The 18,023-nt window shown below is 39.8% G+C and overlaps 1 protein-coding gene across 1 annotated transcript in view; it reads right to left on the minus strand.

Annotated features, from left to right (window-relative positions):
* The window catches only part of LOC120525140 (procollagen C-endopeptidase enhancer 2-like), a 108,186-nt gene that overhangs the window by 63,977 nt on the left and 26,186 nt on the right, over window positions 1-18,023 (minus strand). Inside the window, exon 2 of the mRNA XM_039747199.1 lies at window positions 206-314. Within this exon, the coding sequence (XP_039603133.1) occupies window positions 206-314 (109 nt within the window). The remainder of the gene's footprint in view (window positions 1-205; window positions 315-18,023) is intronic.

An 18,023-nucleotide genomic window follows, 5' to 3' on the forward strand; every position in this document is an offset into this window, starting at 1 on the left:
TTTAACTGTTTAATGGACATACAAATATACAACACTAACTAATAATGGCACCGGAGAGTGGTAACAGGTTGCTTGTTGATTAGCACATGGAAGTAAGAATGTCATTGTACCTTTGACAGTTACAGTATATAAACCTATAAATTCATAAAGGAGTGGTGCCGATATCTGATGAGTTTTCCCATTCTTGCCCAGAGTCAGCACCTACCGTGATATACCATGTACACTTGCGGTTTGGCTTGTAAAAGCTGGGGAAACCTTCACTGCCAATGAAGCCGGACTCAGCAATGTGTTCGCCTCCACAGAGGAAGACAGGCCTGAAACACAAAAAACAAACATGTCAGAATTTACTGGCGGTCTGCACCGAGACTTTAGGGATGGTTAGAGTTACTTGAACTACTAGTGTAGAGGGGCATTCTGCCTCCAGTTCTTCACTAAATTAATGGAAGACTACACCAGTGTAGCTAGCAGTAGGCCTGTCTTTAATCACATAGCCTTGCCATCTCTGCTGGTAAATATATCCAGATTTTCATGATAGTACCTCGGGTTTATGTGCCTCTTGTCAAACAGCCAAGAGAGTGTCTGTATAATTTATAGAATGTAAGGCAAGCCTGGCAATAGCATATTGATTTAATTATAACTCGGTTATAATAGTTAAAAGAATGATGAATAAGAAGCACACTGCCCTCTGATGGACTGGCTAACAACTGAGGACAGGTATCCTGAACCTACTTTTTCTAGAGTAGCAATTTGCTCCTTAAGTTCCTGATTCTGAAAAGCAATAAAGGTGTAATGGGTTTGTCCATTCAACAGGGGCTAAACTAAAGGTTTCAAAGGTGTTTGGAGAAGCCAGGAGTGCCACAATTCTGTTTGCCTTCTCCACATGCAAGTAGGTGCTGACGCACATGAAGAACACAAACCCCAGCTTGATTTTGCCCATCTCTCCATCCTCGTCCTCCTCCCCCTCTGGGACTCCAATATTAAAAGACATTATTCACAATATCACTCTATCTAACTGAAGACCACATGGAACCAAGTCTCCATTGCTTTGTTGTATTAGTCATCATTGCTAGCAACCCTCATCTCCTACAATGAATTCTTTAAAAAAAACAACTCAAAACTCATCTGTTCAGGAAGGCTTTTAGCTCTACTTGACTTTATTACCCTTCTTTCAGTTTACCTCCATGTCAAGATGCTCATGTAACCTGTATGTGTGTGTGTGCTACACCATCAATTCTGTTGTCTTTTAGGCTTTTCTCTGAATTCACTATCTTACTCTTCTTTATTTATTTATGTGGTTTGTACAATGCGATATACTGTATACCCTGCCATTCTATCTTAAACTCTGTGAAGTGCCTTGAGCATGGGAAAGGTGCTATATAAATAAAATGTATTATTATTATTATTATTATTACAACATCAATGAAGTATTCCCTTTGTGACTCCAAACCCTTTGTTGTCCCTCTGTTTTGCTCTTTTACAATGAACATACATCAAATAATGCACAAATTAATAACAAACTGTTCTTTAATTTCTTGTTCTAACACCTTAGTTTTTTTAGTAATTTCCTCCCTGTTCATCCTCTGGCTGTGCCAGGCTTGAATAACTTCATTTAGCACTGCCATCTGAACTAGTTCCTCCAGCATGATAGGGAATTACCCAGAGTTGTTAGAATGATATTCTTCTTTATTTCCTCATACTTCGGTAAAAAATGAGAACAGCAAGAATTGTATTTTGATGCAGTGACTGGGGTTGAGTTTACCTGGTTAAGTCTCTTGTAAGTTAATGGACGCTTGTTGGCGCTATTGCCCCGTGAAAACCAATAGACAGATGCAAAGACTGGTTTAAAAGCACCCAGAATTATTTTAATATTCTTCAATAAAGTGCTTAAAGTGCCCAAAAGCACATCCACTACCATAAACAATAATCAATAATAAGAAACACAAATACAATCCTTCACTCCCAGCAGCTCCGTCACACTCCCTCCCAACTCCGGCTCAGCTTTCTGGGTTTCAACCAGTCCTTGACCCGGAAGTGCTCCTGTTCTTCTGTCCATTTGACTCCATAGCACTTCCGGGTCAGATGAAGACTTGTGTTTTTCTTCACAATATGGAAATATAGTCAGATCAGGTTGATGTAGGAAAAAGTAAAGCCTAATAGTTCATACCTGCCTCTGACCTACTGTGATACTATGAGTAATCTACTTAGCCCATCTGTCTATAGATGGATTCATGATATAGTAGTGCTCATTATGGATTGACACAATACACTCAGATTACTAGGAAAACCTATACACCTGCCAATCCATACAATTATCTAAAAACAGCCAGTCATGTAACTGCAGCACAATGCATAAAATCATGTATATACAGGTCAGGAGTTCTACTTAATGGTTACATCAGACACCAGAATGGAGAAAAATGTGATCTCGGTAATTTAGACAGTGGCATGATTGTTGGTGCCAGACGGGCTGGTTTGAGTATTTCTGTAACTACTGATCTTGGGATTTCCATGCACAACAACCTCTGGAATTTACTCAAAATGGTGTGAAATACAAAAACAAACATTTGCTGAGTGGCAATTCTATGGATGGAAATGTCTTGTTGATAGAAGTCAGAGGAAAATGGCAAGACTGCTTTGAGCTGACAGAAAGGCTAACTCAGATAACCACTCTGTACAACTGTGGTAGGCAGAAAAGTCTCAGAATACACAAGTCAAACCTTGAGGTAAATGGGCTTCAATGGCAGAAGACCACGTCAGGTTCCATTCCTGTCACTCAAGAACAAAAGGCTGAGACTGTGGTGGGTGCAAAACTGGAAAGCTGAACACTGGAAAATGTAGTGTGGTCAGATGAGTCTCAATTTCTGCTCAGGGTCAGAATGAATGAATGTGCCCAACCTGCCTTGTGTCAACAGGATATTGGGGGTTTTGTAAAAGTGTGAGGAATGTTTGCTTGGCACAATTTGGGTCATTAATACCATTCAATGCCATGGCCAATTTGAGCATTGTTGCTCACCATGTGCATCCCATCATGGCAACAATGTACCCATTTTCTAATGCACAATTCTAGCGCGGTAATCCACCATGTCACCAAGCAAAAGTCATCTCAAAATGGTTTGAGGAACATGACCAAAAGTTTAGTGTTCTTCAGAAGCAATTCCCAGTTACTGAATCCAAATCCAGTGCAGTAATAGAAGTGCTAATTGGCCCTGTCCATGCTAAATTATGGACTACTGGTTTAGCCCTTAAATTTAAGTGCTGACTTGTCGTCTAATTAGAAATGAGCTCATGACATGCTCACATGAGGCCTTTGTTATCAATACCAACTTTCCAAGGTGTTTGTTGTGTGCATTAATAACATAGATGGTAGGGTCAGAATTTGATATTAACAGCATAAATCCATGCATTCAACCTGCCTTGTGTCAACATCCATTGCTTTATTATAACAGAATACACATCTATGTTATAACCCAATAAAGGAAATTAAAAAGAGGAAATAAAAATGGGTGATAGAGGAAGTCCTAATTGCATTGTAGCCCATTGACTGTCATGTGAAGCCTGCCTTTTTTAAAGCTATTAGTAGAATGTGTTATTTATTTATAAAGCTTATTTCTGCTTTAATTTTGACACATTGATCAAAAGAATTCTTAAAGGACTTGAATTAGATTAGTTATTTTTCTATCATTGGCTCCACAATGGTCAGGAACCAGATAATCACATCCCTGAAGACAAATCCAACACAAAATTTTCATAAATGAGATTTTTTTATACAAAAGTAAAGAAGGAGAAACAGAACAATAGACCCCCTTCAACCCAGGAGCTACTGAAATTGCTGCTCATTTTGGACCCCACTCAGGTTGAGAGGAGAACTTCATGAAGGGGAACCTTTGAGCAAGAAGCTAACAAGGACCAAGGACACTTACCTTTTTGATTCTTTCTTCTGTTATCACTTTTGTTATTAAATGGGATACCCATTCCAACCCCATGTCTTTACAGTATTCCTTCTATTTTTATTTACAGAATTACCTTATATATATATATATATATATATATACATATATATATATATATATATATACTGTATATATATATATATATATATATATATATATATATATACATGTCTACTGTTCAATCACAGTGTTTATCAGTAGTGAGAAGTCAAGCAAAATGACACCTTTTATTGGCTTTCTAAAAAGATTACATTATGCAAGCTTTCGAGGCAACTCAGGCCCCATCTTCAGGCAAGATTGATTTCATCGTCTCACTACATCCATAATGGCTAACACAGTACAACACTCTAGTAATTGACAGTGTTTATCAGTGTAACACATAGGGAACCATCACTTATATATTTCCACTTCAAGCACTGATTTTCACGTCTATGGACTTTGAAGGAGGACTACAACCAACTGATGAAAAACATGAAAAGAAATGAATGGCATACACAAATTAAATTCATTAACATTTAAAAATAATACATTCTAAAATTTCACATTATTACTATTGGTTACACCTTTCTGTAAAATTCCTATGCAATGGTCAACAAAAAAACCCAAGCCACTAGGAAAAGCAGGAATTAATCTAATGCAGGAGTGTTTTACTCATGAACAATCAAGTTTATCATGTTCACAATTAAGCAGCTCCAGTGACCTAATAATCCATCCATCCATTATCCAACCCGCTATATCTGGGGTACTCATTTCTTGTTCTGTGTCTAAAGACATTAAATATTGTGTTATATATTCTTGTTAATGTAAAAGAGGAAAATGAATAGCATTGCGCTATATCCTAACTACAGGGTCACGGGGATCTGCTGGAGCCAATCCCAGCCAACACAGGGCGCAAGGCAGGAAACAAACCCCGGGCAGGGCGCCAGCCCACCACAGTGACCTAATAATATTACTTATTATTTGGCTGATGCCTTCATCTGAGACAAAATTGGTTTCTATTTCTTTTCTTTTTCCAAATAACAATTAATATTAAGTTAATTAATATTAAGTTTGAAATGACTTAAATCATAATCACACAAGAGGTTCACTACTCACCAGTTCAGAGAGTTATCTGAAAATATCACTAATATTTTCTCACATATATTAGGTCAGGGGTCACCAGTTCCAGTCCTAGAGAGCTACTGTGACTTCAGGTTTTCATTCTAACGCTTTTCTTAATTAGTGACCAGATTTTGCTGCTAATTAACTCTTTGCCTTAATTTTAATTGATGCACAACTTAAGACTCAGGCCCCTTAAATACTTCTTTTTTCCTTAATTAACAACCAAACAATATTAAGACACAAAATGTACCAACACATAAACAACAACCTGCGTCCATCACACAATAACTGAAAATAAAGAAAGGTGAAGGCCACAGTAATGTTGATCTGCTCAGGTCCACAAAACATTTTGACAGTTTTGGAAATGTCTACCATGGCAAAATGAGCGCCATGGAATTAAATAACGGGTTTAATCAGCAACGAGAATTGCCTTCAAATTAAGAAACTGAATGAAGTGAAGTTGGTTGGAGTTTTAGGCCCCAACTTAGTTACTCATCTGTTGGCTCACTTCACATCAAATTTATGTTTAGGTTCTGTTTAAGGAAAAAAATAATCAATTCAGCAGTCAGAGTCTCAAGAAAAGTCAATTAAAAGAAAGGGAAATAGTTAATTAGCAACAAAAACAGGTCACTAATTAAGAAAAGAGTTAGAATGAAAACCTGCAGCCACAGTAGCTCTCCAGGACTGGAGTTGGAGACCCCTGTATTAGGTAATCAAAAGAAAACAGAACAGAGGTAGAAGCCTGGCAGGCTTTTTTTTTTTAGAACTACATAAGTATATTGTTTAAAGAATTCTGAAGTAGCTTTGTTATTTCTTCTAGTTTTCAATAATATAAGAATTTCCCTACTGAGTTCTGGAGGGTGGGTTAGGATTCTTTCAAGCAGGACAAATAAATGAATACACAAGCAACACAGCACAGGAAATCACAGTTAATTTACTGATACATAATCTTATTCCTGCTGCTGTTACTCCAAAAGATTCCATTTAAGGATTAGGTATAATTGTAAGTCTGATAGTATCTGTGAGATTGGTGAATATTTTTTTACCAAATGGTGTTAATTTAGAATAATCCCATAACATCTGAGCTAGTAGGGCGGGTCCTTGATAGTATCATTTACAGAGAGATAGATAGATAAATAGATAGACACTTTATTAATCCCAAGAGGAAATTCACATACTCCAGCAGCAGCATACTGATAAAAAAACAATCCTATATAAAAGCGGTCGGGATTGTCCTTCCGTCCTGTGAGTGCTATGCAGGCGGGGAGTTTCACACACACCCCGTCCATTTTGAAATGCACGATGGGATTTGTAGTTTCGCTTTTCCAGGTAAAAGGTGATTTTCTACTCCAGACTGTGCGATATCTTCTTCTTCTTTCTTACTATATAAAAGCGGTTGGGATTGTCCTTCCGTCCCATGAGTGGAAAGCATAGCGGTATTCCACTTATTACAGACTTACTACTTGCAGCTTGTGGTATGAAGCGACATGATGTGAGCAGAGTTCTGGTGCTCCCAACGTTCCCTTGCTTTTGTGCGCGATGCACTGGAAAAATAGACAAAATTATGTCTCTGGAAATAATTAATGTTGATGGAGTACAAATGCCTCACCGCATAGTAAATATCAGGGGGGTTCAAAAGGGCGACCTCAATATAGAAAAAAAGTTTACATTTCATCACAAAAATAACGGAAACTATGAGTATTAAAGTAATACCGCTCAAATGCAATATAACCAAATTAATGAGTTTGTATAAAATATCAAATTGATCTACATATTGAATTGCCTTAAGAAGTGGTCAACTTAAAAGGCGGTCACATTAAAAGGCGGGTCAGCCTAGTATTAAGTTAAAGAGTGATAAAATGAAGGTTTAACAGTCAATAACCTTGTATAATATTAACATTTACCCCCCCCCCAGGTGGAATTGAAGAGTTACATAGTGTGGGGGAGTAATGATATCCTCAGTCTGTCAGTGGAGCAGGACGGTGACAGCAGTCTGTCGCTGAAGCCGCTCCTCTGTCTGGAGATGATACTGTTCAGTGGATGCAGTGGATTCTCCATGATTGACAGGAGCCTGCTCAGGGTTCAATCCTTCATATACAGTATTGTGGAGAATATCCATCTTGAAAGCTGTGTGCAATATTAATTAATGAATCCCTTTTTTCACTGATGCCTAAAATCACCTAGGTGTTCACAGTGGGAGATTAGTTGACAAAATCTAAAGTATCACTGACTAAAATGTATTAAAATTTATTTATAATTTTTTGTGGTCAACATTGTTATCAGATTGATGTAACACATGTTTGATACATTCAGTTTGCTTATTATTTTCTCAAAAATAGTCACACTTCAATTGGTTTTTTTTTGGTAGAGTAGTATATCAACAGAGACTTCTCTATTCTCACAAAAATGCAATTCTAAATGTCACACGTACAGAACGAACTAGAAGGGGAGTCATGTTACAAATGTTAACTTTGAAAATCCTCATAACACGTGAACACAGCATAAGATCAAAAGCCCCGTCTCTCTCTCTCTCTCTCTCTGTGACGCTGTGCTTATTCAGTCACAAATGGAGACGGTTTTTTAAAATGGAGCACCGTCTCTGTCTGTGCACAGCACAGGAGCTGAGAGAGAACACTGTCGGCTGGGAGTGCTGGTCAAACAGAAGTTGTGAAATCAGGAGCAAGGCCTCCCTTTTAGCTTCTTGGCTTCATGCAATACACTGACATTATACAAAAGGCTTTGAGATCAAGCACCCGGTAATTCTTACTGCTCTTGGCAGGGTTCTGACTGCTGAGGATTACACAGATGGTTTTATAATCAGACCCCCCGTCTCTCTAACCCATTTGGCTGGACATAACCTGCCGGATGTTACACAGTTCAATGAGGCAGGAGTCCAGTGTCTCTCTATTTCTGTGCTTAGCTGAGGTTCATAAAAATTACAAATGGCGTGAGAGATCACAGGCACAGCCTTGTTTTCTTTCCACGGTGCTTAGTTGCACGCAGGGCTTTTCTTTCTGTGGTCATCAAAGATCTCAGTGTCTGGACTTGGTAAACGTTTCTTTTTTCACCCACATGTTTATACTGCATATAAATCTGCCCTGCCTGCCAGCCACGTGGCTCTAATTACCAGCTTTTCCTGGTTCACATGATGGCTTGTTTTGATGTGGAGAAAGAAGTGCCTGCTCATTTGTGTCTTGGTGGACAGCACAGCAATCTGGCGGAGGGTTTATTGTTTAGATTAATTCTTTACAGACTGACCACAAATTCTTTAGATTCTGAGAGAAAGAAGTATCTTAAAATAATTCACTGCATTCCTCTGAAAAAGAAGGGCTTCTAGTTTTTCACATGCAGATACTCAGCTACATGTGTGTCCATCCCAACATAAGCAGACTAACTAAATGTGTGTAATACAGGAGCTCCGGGCAGATCTCCTAATTAATGATTTGGACTTTTTGAAAGACTGAAAATTCAAATAAATCTTAAATACATGGTGTTACAGATCAGTCAGTGCCAATTACTAGGCATTCAAGAAAGTATAGAGAAGCTGGCAGACAGATTCTCACTGGTGGGAGAGCTGGAGAGGTTAAAACATTCAACGAGGCTAAGGGCTTGAGCCCTTACTTACATACTTCGACAAGCCTCAAGAGGATTCTGTTATACTTGACATTTTATTTTATTTTTCTTGGGTTGTTTCCCTTAAGCTTCACACATGTTCAGTTTTTTTCCTTCATTCATAAAATCCATTCTCTTCATTTCCCTTTTGTGTAGCGTCTAAATTTAAAAGTTGTCTAATATTTTTAGACGCCATTTCCTTTGGTAAAAGGCCCTGCCATTTTATGAGGTTTGTGTTAATTGTTGCTGTGGCAACCTTCCCATGATACATTCAATTGTGTGACAATGACAATGATGTCATCAACAATGACAATTTCGTTCTTGTGTAGCCCAAAGGCACACAAGTAATGCTTCAATGGACTTTAAAAGTCTCCCACAGCCTTGACTCCCTAAGAAGACAAGAAAAACCTCTCAGAAAAGCCCAGTAGGAAAGTAAAGGAAGAAATCTTGCGAAGGGCAATTCAGAGAGGGACCCTCTTCCAGGTAGGTTGGGAGTGAAATGCATGTCAAAAAATGGGGTAAATACAACACATAAAACAGAACACAGAGCTAGATGGCCAATCTGTCATGGCCACCTTAGAAATACAATACAGCGGTACAAAGTACTTTGTTCTTACATGGCACTACTCACCCAGTGCAGGCGCAGAGAACCTCTACAATGCTCAGGGCAAATTGCAACAACAGATTAAACCACTCCCTAAATAAAGAATGTTCACGTATAAGGATACAGATTTGTTAAAATACATCAAAACCAAAGTAGAAACTAACAAAAATGAAAACCAAAATATCTGTCCACCAGCTAGTTGTAGAACCACAGCCAGATTGTAGGAAAGGAGTCAGAGACAAGGCAGACACCGTCAGAGTCCTGGAGACCTCCACCAACAAGCTGCCTCCCCCCTATTGGCCATTCTACAGCGGAGTCAGTGCTGAGCCGACCAATCTGACGAAAGGACCCTTCTACCCTGTGATTCCCGACCTTTAAATAAAACTGCTCAAAAAAATTAAAGGAACACTTTGAAAACGCATCAGATCTCAATGGGGAAAAAAACCAGCTGGATATCTATAGTGATATGAGCTGGGTAATTTGTTAGGAACGAAAGGATGCCACATCGTTTGATGGAAATGAAAATTATTAACCTACAGAGAGCTGAATTCAAAGACAACCCAAAAATCAAAGTGAAAAAATGATGCGGTAGGCTGGTCCATTTTGCCAAAATGTCATTGTAGCAACTCCAAATCGTACTCAGTGCAGTTTAATGATGAGTAGCAGAAAGTACAGTGTGTGATAATTAACATGTTCTATACAAGTAGTTTAGTTTTTTGTGTTTTTTAGGTTCAGGATTACAGATTTGAAGTGTATTTTGACAAAGTTTAATTTTTTTTGGTATCTTGTTTTAATTGTTTATGCAATACTCTGAGTAGTGCCATTCGACTAATTCAGTTGTATTTCTGACATCACATGAAGTGCCACTATAGATATGATGGCAGTCATAGTACTCACCATCGCTTGGTCAATACATTTACAGTTCCGTACAACTCTTACAGATGGTTTCAGTTTCGACTAGGCCCTAGCGCTAAGTTTCTTCACTCCTTTTTCACTTTGAGTTTCATGTCGGGTTCAGTGATTTGGTTTTGGTATCATGTGGTTGTTTTCTGTGTCAGTAATGACCCCAGTCTACCCTCAACTAAGATTGTTGGCTTGTGTTTTCATCGCTCACTGCATTTCTGCTCACAGAAATCTCAGGAGGTCCTCTGTCTCATAACAAAATGACACCAACAGTGTTTAGATTGCAGGGAACACTCCTTCATCCTCGAAGTGACCAACTTCTTCCTTCAGCGCTCTTAACTAACTAGGGCTGCACTTTTGGTCTGTCAGGGCAGGATGGTGAATTGATTTATGGCTGCAATTACCTCAATGTGCATGATATAATTGCCATTTTAGAGTTTCATGAACAGCGTCTAACAGCATAAGTCTCATGAAAGTGACTGTTCTGCATGATACTACTCAGAAGTACAAGGTGCAATGGCTTTTGTTTGTAAACTGCTTATGTGTGTAACTACTTAAGATATTCATATCTGATAACATTCTCCACAGCTATTTTATTCTAATAATAATAATAATAATAATTCTTTGAATTTATATAGCGCTTTTCTCACTACTTAAAGTGCTCAGCAATTGCAGGTTAAGGGCCTTGCTCAAGGGTCCAACAGAGCAGTACCTTTTGGCATTTACGGTATTCGAACCAGCAACCTTTCGATTGCCAGTGCAGATCCCTAGCCATAATACTCCATAATATCACAATAAGATTTCAGTGTTTAGCCCACACTTCAGATCTTCAGGATCTCCCTGATTACCATGGGGGAAGTTTGCACACTGAAAATAAAGCCCATGTCACATTAGATGACTTTTCTATGCCTTCATTTAAAAAAATCTTAGCCAGCCAGAGGCAGTCAGCAGTGCGCTCCCGTGAAGTCAATCGTCTACTGTGACATACCTAATGACTGAAATCCACCAATCTGAAGCTGGCTAGGATAAAATCAAACAGGTTTGATTTGCTTCTTGGAGAAAATGGGGTGGCAAGCTCTTTTCGTGCAATAGTTGAGAACCAATCAGCGTTCACAATGCATCGAATGTAGCGAAGAAGAATAAGCAACACGTGTGTTTTGAATCTCACAAATAGAAGAGAAACTCATCTGTCTTATGTCTCATGTTTTATGTGCTAAGAGAAAAAAGAATACAATAAAAAAGAGCCAAGACTGCAGCTGAATGCATCACTGCTGTTAGCCCTTCACACAATGCCGGTACACCACCAGCTTTGTCAGGCAGCAATGGGGCTATGGACCTCACAAACAAAACAGAAGCTCATCAGCTTGATGTCCCATGTTTTATATACTATAAAAGAATGGAAAAACAAAACAATGCACAGAGATTGCTGCCAAACCTGCTCTAGTTGTTAGTACTCTGTACACCACCCTTTCTGTCGGGTTGCACACAATTAGCTGTCAAGAAATGGAGCTGAAAGATCAATGCTCAGTTGGTTAATGTGACCCTGGCTTTAAATTCAGTCATGTGATTTGACATGGTGCTGCAACACGATTCGCTTCTACAGCTGGCAAATCTGACATACCCCACGACTAAAAGTTGTGTAATGTGACATTGGCTTAACTCATCTCATAAGCTGCCAAGAACATCTTGACATACCACCAACTGAAAGGGACACTCACAGTATAATTTGATTTATGTTGTCAGTCAATCGATCAAACTTTATTTTAAATAGCACCCTTCATAGATATTATTGTTACAAAATTAGACCACAATTCAACATAACAAGTATAGTATCATTTAAAACAGACTTTGAAATGTCTTCACAAACACATGCAAGCTAACAGTACATCAGAGTAGACTGACAGTAAACAGTACAGTAGAATCAGAATCAATACCTTAGGGGCAGAAGATTCAAATAACAGAATACCCAATTTAAACGCTGGAGAAAAAGCAACCTTCAATTGTTTTTTGACCTGCACAGAAAGATCAGGTGAGAAGGTTGACTTCAAAGGATTTTAGCTGTATGGCAATTGGCAAAATGTACGTAATACAGGAACTATATAAGAAAGGGCAGAGCTGGTTATTTTGCCTTAGGAGACTGCATTCCTTTAATGTGGGACGTGACCCCCTAGAGGTCGTAGCAAAAGCAGGGAATTAAAACGAAACTGAGAGCCATTATGAACAATGCTGCATATCCTCTCTGTGACACACTAACACTGAGGACTTCAAGGCAATGAATTATTCAGCAGAAGTGTGTAAAGAAACGCTACGGGGGCTCCTTCATACAAACAGTAATACATCTACATAATGCCTCACGGGGACTGTAACCTTTTTTCTGCTTTATAGTCATTTTGGTGGGTGTTTAGACCAATGTATGTGTGTATATTTATTTATTTGTTTGTTTGTTTGTTTGTTTCTTTCTTTCTTGGGCGGCACGGTGGTGCAGTGGTAGTGCTGCTGCCTCGCAGTTAGGAGACCGGGTTCGCTTCCGGTCCTCCCTGCATGGAGTTTGCATGTTCTCCCGTGTCTGCGTGGGTTTCCTCCCACAATCCAAAGACATGCAGGTTAGGTGGATTGCCGATTCTAAATTGGGCCTGGTGTGTTTGTGTGTCCTGCGGTGGGTTGGCACCCTGCCCAGGATTGGTTCCTGCCCTGTGTTGGCTGGGATTGGCTCCAGCAGACCCCCGTGACCCTGTGTTCAGATTCAGCGGGTTAGAAAATGGATGGATGGATGTTTGTTTCTTGGTTTATGTAGTTATCTATCTGCCTACCTATTTATGTATTTATTTATTCAAAGAACTCCCCCCTGGGGACAAATAACGTTCTATCTATCTATACCTATTGTGGGGTAAAGCTCAGACACAGACGTGTAGACATGATGTTTTCACCACACACATTTATTTTACACGATATTTACAATTATCAAAGTGCACAAACCCAGTGCCACAGCACCAATCACCCCTTAAGTCCTGGCCTTCTCACAATGCCTTTACTCTTCTCTGGTCCGCCTCTACTCCTCTCCTCCGAGCTCTGTCCTCTTCCACCCGACTCCAGCCATCGAATGGAGGGAGGTGGCCCCTTTTATATCCACCCGGATGTGGTCCAGGTGTCCTCCAGTAATCTTCCGCCGGCACTCCCGTGTGTGGCGGAAGCACCGGCTGTGTACCCTGAAGCACTCCGGGTGTCCCCAATCCTCTTCCCCCCAGCACTTCCGGGTGTGGCGGAAGTGCTGAGGTCCAGGGCTCTCCAGGAATTGGGGCACCCCCTGGCGGTGACCACGGGCCCCTACAAGGTCCCCAAAGCAACCAGGGCGGTCGCCCCCTCGTGGTCTGGAGGAGGTGCAAGCCCTCCTCCGGTCCTCCTGGGCGTCCTGGCTGGGTAGCAGCCCCAGCCACTCGCCACACTATCTATCTATCTATCTATCTATGGTGATGAGTAGTCTGACATGTTGAAAATGTAAGCAGTGGAATTTTATCTACTCTTTTACATCTGAATATATGAGACTATGGCCAGCCTGGGCACAAAACATGTCACTTATTATCTCAGCTTTGATTCCCTGGATGCTTAAGGATTGTTTTGGACATTTTAGTTGTCTTCCAATAGCAGAATGGTGATCTTTATAGTGAGGGATATTCTGAAAACACCCATTTCAAGGGAAACCCAATGTAGGGTACTCAGCAGTGTTCAAGTCAATTTTCCACTAGTTATCCTCCTGCCTCTTAGGCAATATTTTGTGTCTGCCGATGTTGGCAGTAATTATTACAGAGGCTGTTTCTGTGGATTTCTTGATTGTGCTTTGAATGCCACACCCTGAAACCTGAAACTGCACCTTCTCAATTACTGTCATATCTATTCAGGGGATCAGGGAGACAACTCATGTGAATAAAGTCAGACTGACTATTACTAATATGTATTTATTTCCTACTTGATGGAAGTGCTAGTTTTGTTTTTATAGTGTGTATATCATATGTTTATGCCTCCTTTAGTAGGATTATGGTTGAGCAGCCCCCTTTTGGCTTACCCTTCACTTTGCTGGAGATTTATGTTTTGTTGTTTTGCATTTCCAACTCAGTGGACTCAAAGCATATTTGCTTGATGGTGGGTCTACCTATTTTACTTATGTAAGCTTAAGAAGTTGTCAGAACTGAAACGAGGAATCACAAAGTGCTGCACTAGAATGACTTCAGCAGCTTCCATGACTGCAGACCAAATCAGCCATAAAGCAGGGCAAAAGAAAGCTTGGTGTCTGCTTCAAGATGCCTGTGAGAGAACAGCCAAAATGGTGTCACATGCTGGCAGGTTGCAGCTTCCCATACAGAGGAGATAAGAAGCAATTGATGTAAAACAAAAGAAAACACAGAGCTGGTGGGGTGTGAGCTCCTTTTTTACCCCCAGTTCATCAATCCGCCAGTTTAAATGGAGCTGTATGGAAACTATTACACCAGCAAAGCACCATTCAGGTAGAGCTGGCAGGGTGTGTACTTATCCTTTTATTAATTTGTATAATATGTGTTAATATTCAATTAGGTTTTAAAAAAAGAACTATATTTTTAGTAAGCATAAATAATCAAAAGAATAGGAAAGAACAATGGAAAAAAATGATGGATGGATGGATCTTTTTTGTTTGCTTTGTTGCGTGACCCAGATCCAACTCTGGTTCTGCTTAAACAGCAAATCTGACAACACTTTTAAGACTCTTGCATTGAATTATTTTGATAACCCTGGCTTTGTAAAAGTGTTACCTAAAAGATGTAGGGATAGTTGCATTATGTGTAGCACAGTTACCTCACTGCTCCAAAGTTCTTGGACCTCATTTATAAAGCTTGATTAGACACAAAAGGGGGCTTGAAACGTGCCAACACAACTTTCCACGCAAATGTCAGGATTTATAAAAGAAAACTTGACAGGGAAACATGCGTATATTTACGTTTAAAGTCAATTTGCAGCACTGTCCAGTTCTCCTAACGTAACTGAAGCAATTTATTGCACTCATTTTGCAATAAGAGCACCAAGGAGGGGCCGTGACATTCCATTAAAGCACAAGTCATCTATGATGCCAAGATGTGTTTGACATCTCAGTGGTTAGTCAGTGGCCTGGACCAACCCATGATTCATTCATTTTGATACAAAGCAGCTTTGACAGACATGATGATGCTGTTCATGGTGGCTGACTTGTTGGTAAGGCAACTGACTGAACATTCAGTTTTTCACATGGCCTGTGCTATTCATTGTAACAGCAGTCATGTCATTACATGTGCCAGATAATTGTGGCTACCCACTCAGACACTGGCATCTTACCCCAGAATGCAGTGGAGAGGCACTGTAATGCCACACTTGATCTTATGTTCTCAGTTGCTGGTTGCTCTTTAATGGAGGTGGTGGGGTCTCGATGTGTCAGGAGGGAGGCTGCTGTATCAGCCAATGAAGTTCTGCAATATCGTGATTGTTTATGTATGATGTTGATTATCATGCTCCATAAATGGATGTTTCAGGGCGTCGTTCACATCTGCACATATATAAGGTGATTGTGTTTTATAAAGGGTAAATTGCGTAGAAATATGCGTACACCAGATTTAAAAAATCTGATTTTTTTGCCATCTGCATTTTCAATTTTTTCTGGCACACATATGCGTTTGCAGTCCAATGCACGCTAAGTTTTGTAAATGAGGCACATTGGTTTGAATCTCCAGCAGCCTTTATACAGAGTTTGCACCTTCCCCTGGTGTTTGTGTGGCTTTTCACCCGCATCCAAAAGTTAATCAGTGACTCGAAACTGGCCATGCAAGTAAGTGTAAAACTGCGCATGAGCAGGCCCTGTGATGGACTCCTGCCCAGGCCTGCACGTGTAATGAACTGGATTTGACGATAGATGGATAGAAATGTTTGTAGTTTCTATATGGCTTTACAGTAAAAATTCTTACAAACTTATTTCCTTTTTACAGTATTGTTGTTGTACATTCAGGTCCTGAGCTTAAAAAATCTTCCTGATATTTTTGTGCACATTTAAACTGAACTAGCAGGGATATCTGGCACTGTCCATCGAGTGGAAATAAAAGTGCAGGTGCGGTCACTAAATAAATATCCTTGGGAGAAAAATGTTTGCACCAAACTAGAATTTCATTAGCTAAACCCATCACGGCAACTTTGCGTACCTATGCCAAACCCCAGGAGCACTTCCAACAAGTGCAAGTGCGGTCACAAAATTGATTTTTCCAAGTAGAAAAATTTTGGAACGAAGCATCTTCTTGTAATGATCAGTCTTTATTTAAGATTACCAGTAGTTTAAATTTTTATACCTCAACATAATCCATAAACCGTATTAGGAAGATATTACCTTTAACAAATTCCATATGTCATCAGTTGCATGCTTTCAGTAAAACTCTGACTGCTCATTCTGGAATCATATGTAACAGATTAATGAAGCTGTTGCTATTATCATTCAGTGAAACAAACTATAATTTCACTAAGTAAACCCACCATGGGCAGCAACTTTGCATTCCTGCGCCAAACACAAAAAATGCCTCTCAAGCGCACTTCGATAATCAAACACAAGTGGATCATTAAATACATTTCTGCAAAGGGAAACAATTTGGAATGAAGCACAGTTTGTGGTCTTCGCCTGTACAGATGGGGAATCTGTGCAAATCTGACAAAAACAGGATCAACAGAGTGGATTTGCATACCGGACAAAAACACCAACACACATGCAGCATTATATATTAGGTGATAACGAAGAAATAATAAACAAAAAACTGCTTCCTAAAACTCAAGTACATTATTCAATTGACGCAATCATTCTTCATCTCTTTGTAGTATAATTCAGATATGATCTGAAAGTTTCCAGTTCAGCACATCTTTTCATTGTACAACATACAGGGTCCTGCAAGGTCATGAAACCTGATTGCCAGTCAGTCAGTCAGTCACTGTCCAACCCGCTATATCCTAACACAGGGTCATGGGGGTCTACTGGAGCCAATCCCAGCCAACACAGGGTGCAAAACCTGGTGCCACAGGTTTTATCAGTCAAACTCTAGCAGAATCTAGACATGCTCTAGAGGAAAAGGCTCTTTCAGATATTATATCCCTTTCCAATTTACCACAAGTGATTTTATCAAAAGTGCTGGGGTCAATGTTTAGAAAGTTGCAAAGCAAATTAGATGATTTATATTAAACTAGCCATGTGCACCCAACTACGTTGCGCGTGTTAAAGTTGTCTGTGAAGGGCTCCCTGTTCAAATGCAGCTGTCAGCCATGAACTGGGCCCAAAGCATTATGATTTTTTATAAGGGAAACAAAATTACAAAAGAAAACCCTTGGACATTGATTCGATAAAAACGGCCTACTCGGAATCACTGTCCGAATAGTAATTACGCTTGTATGTGGTGGTGTAGGAGCATTTCTGCTTCTGTCCGTTCACAGTCCGTCTCGTTTTCACGAAGCTATCGTTTCCTCTCACAATGTCTTCTCAACCTTTCTGCTTTGTGGCAATCCAAAGAGTAAGGCAATATACATGGAGCAATGGTTATAAAAGGGGGACACATAGGTATCCAGGCTCTTTAAAGCATAAATAGGGATCACTTCACTGACATGTGAGCAAGCCACGGTACAACTGTGAGACGGCACTCGCCGGCTACATTGTAACAATAATAATTCCCAGAACGTGCTGTTACGTTGTCATTCATTTTACCCACTGTCTTTCTTTCATTCATATGTTACGTAGGCACGTACCTTTTAACTTGCAATCTCATTCTCTAACCAGGCCTCAGGAGCTAACCAGCGTAACACTGTCCACCACCCCTTTCGTTATTCCGGCA

This window comes from Polypterus senegalus, chromosome 3 (genome assembly GCF_016835505.1).
Source record: "Polypterus senegalus isolate Bchr_013 chromosome 3, ASM1683550v1, whole genome shotgun sequence".
NCBI classification, from domain to species: domain Eukaryota; kingdom Metazoa; phylum Chordata; class Cladistia; order Polypteriformes; family Polypteridae; genus Polypterus; species Polypterus senegalus.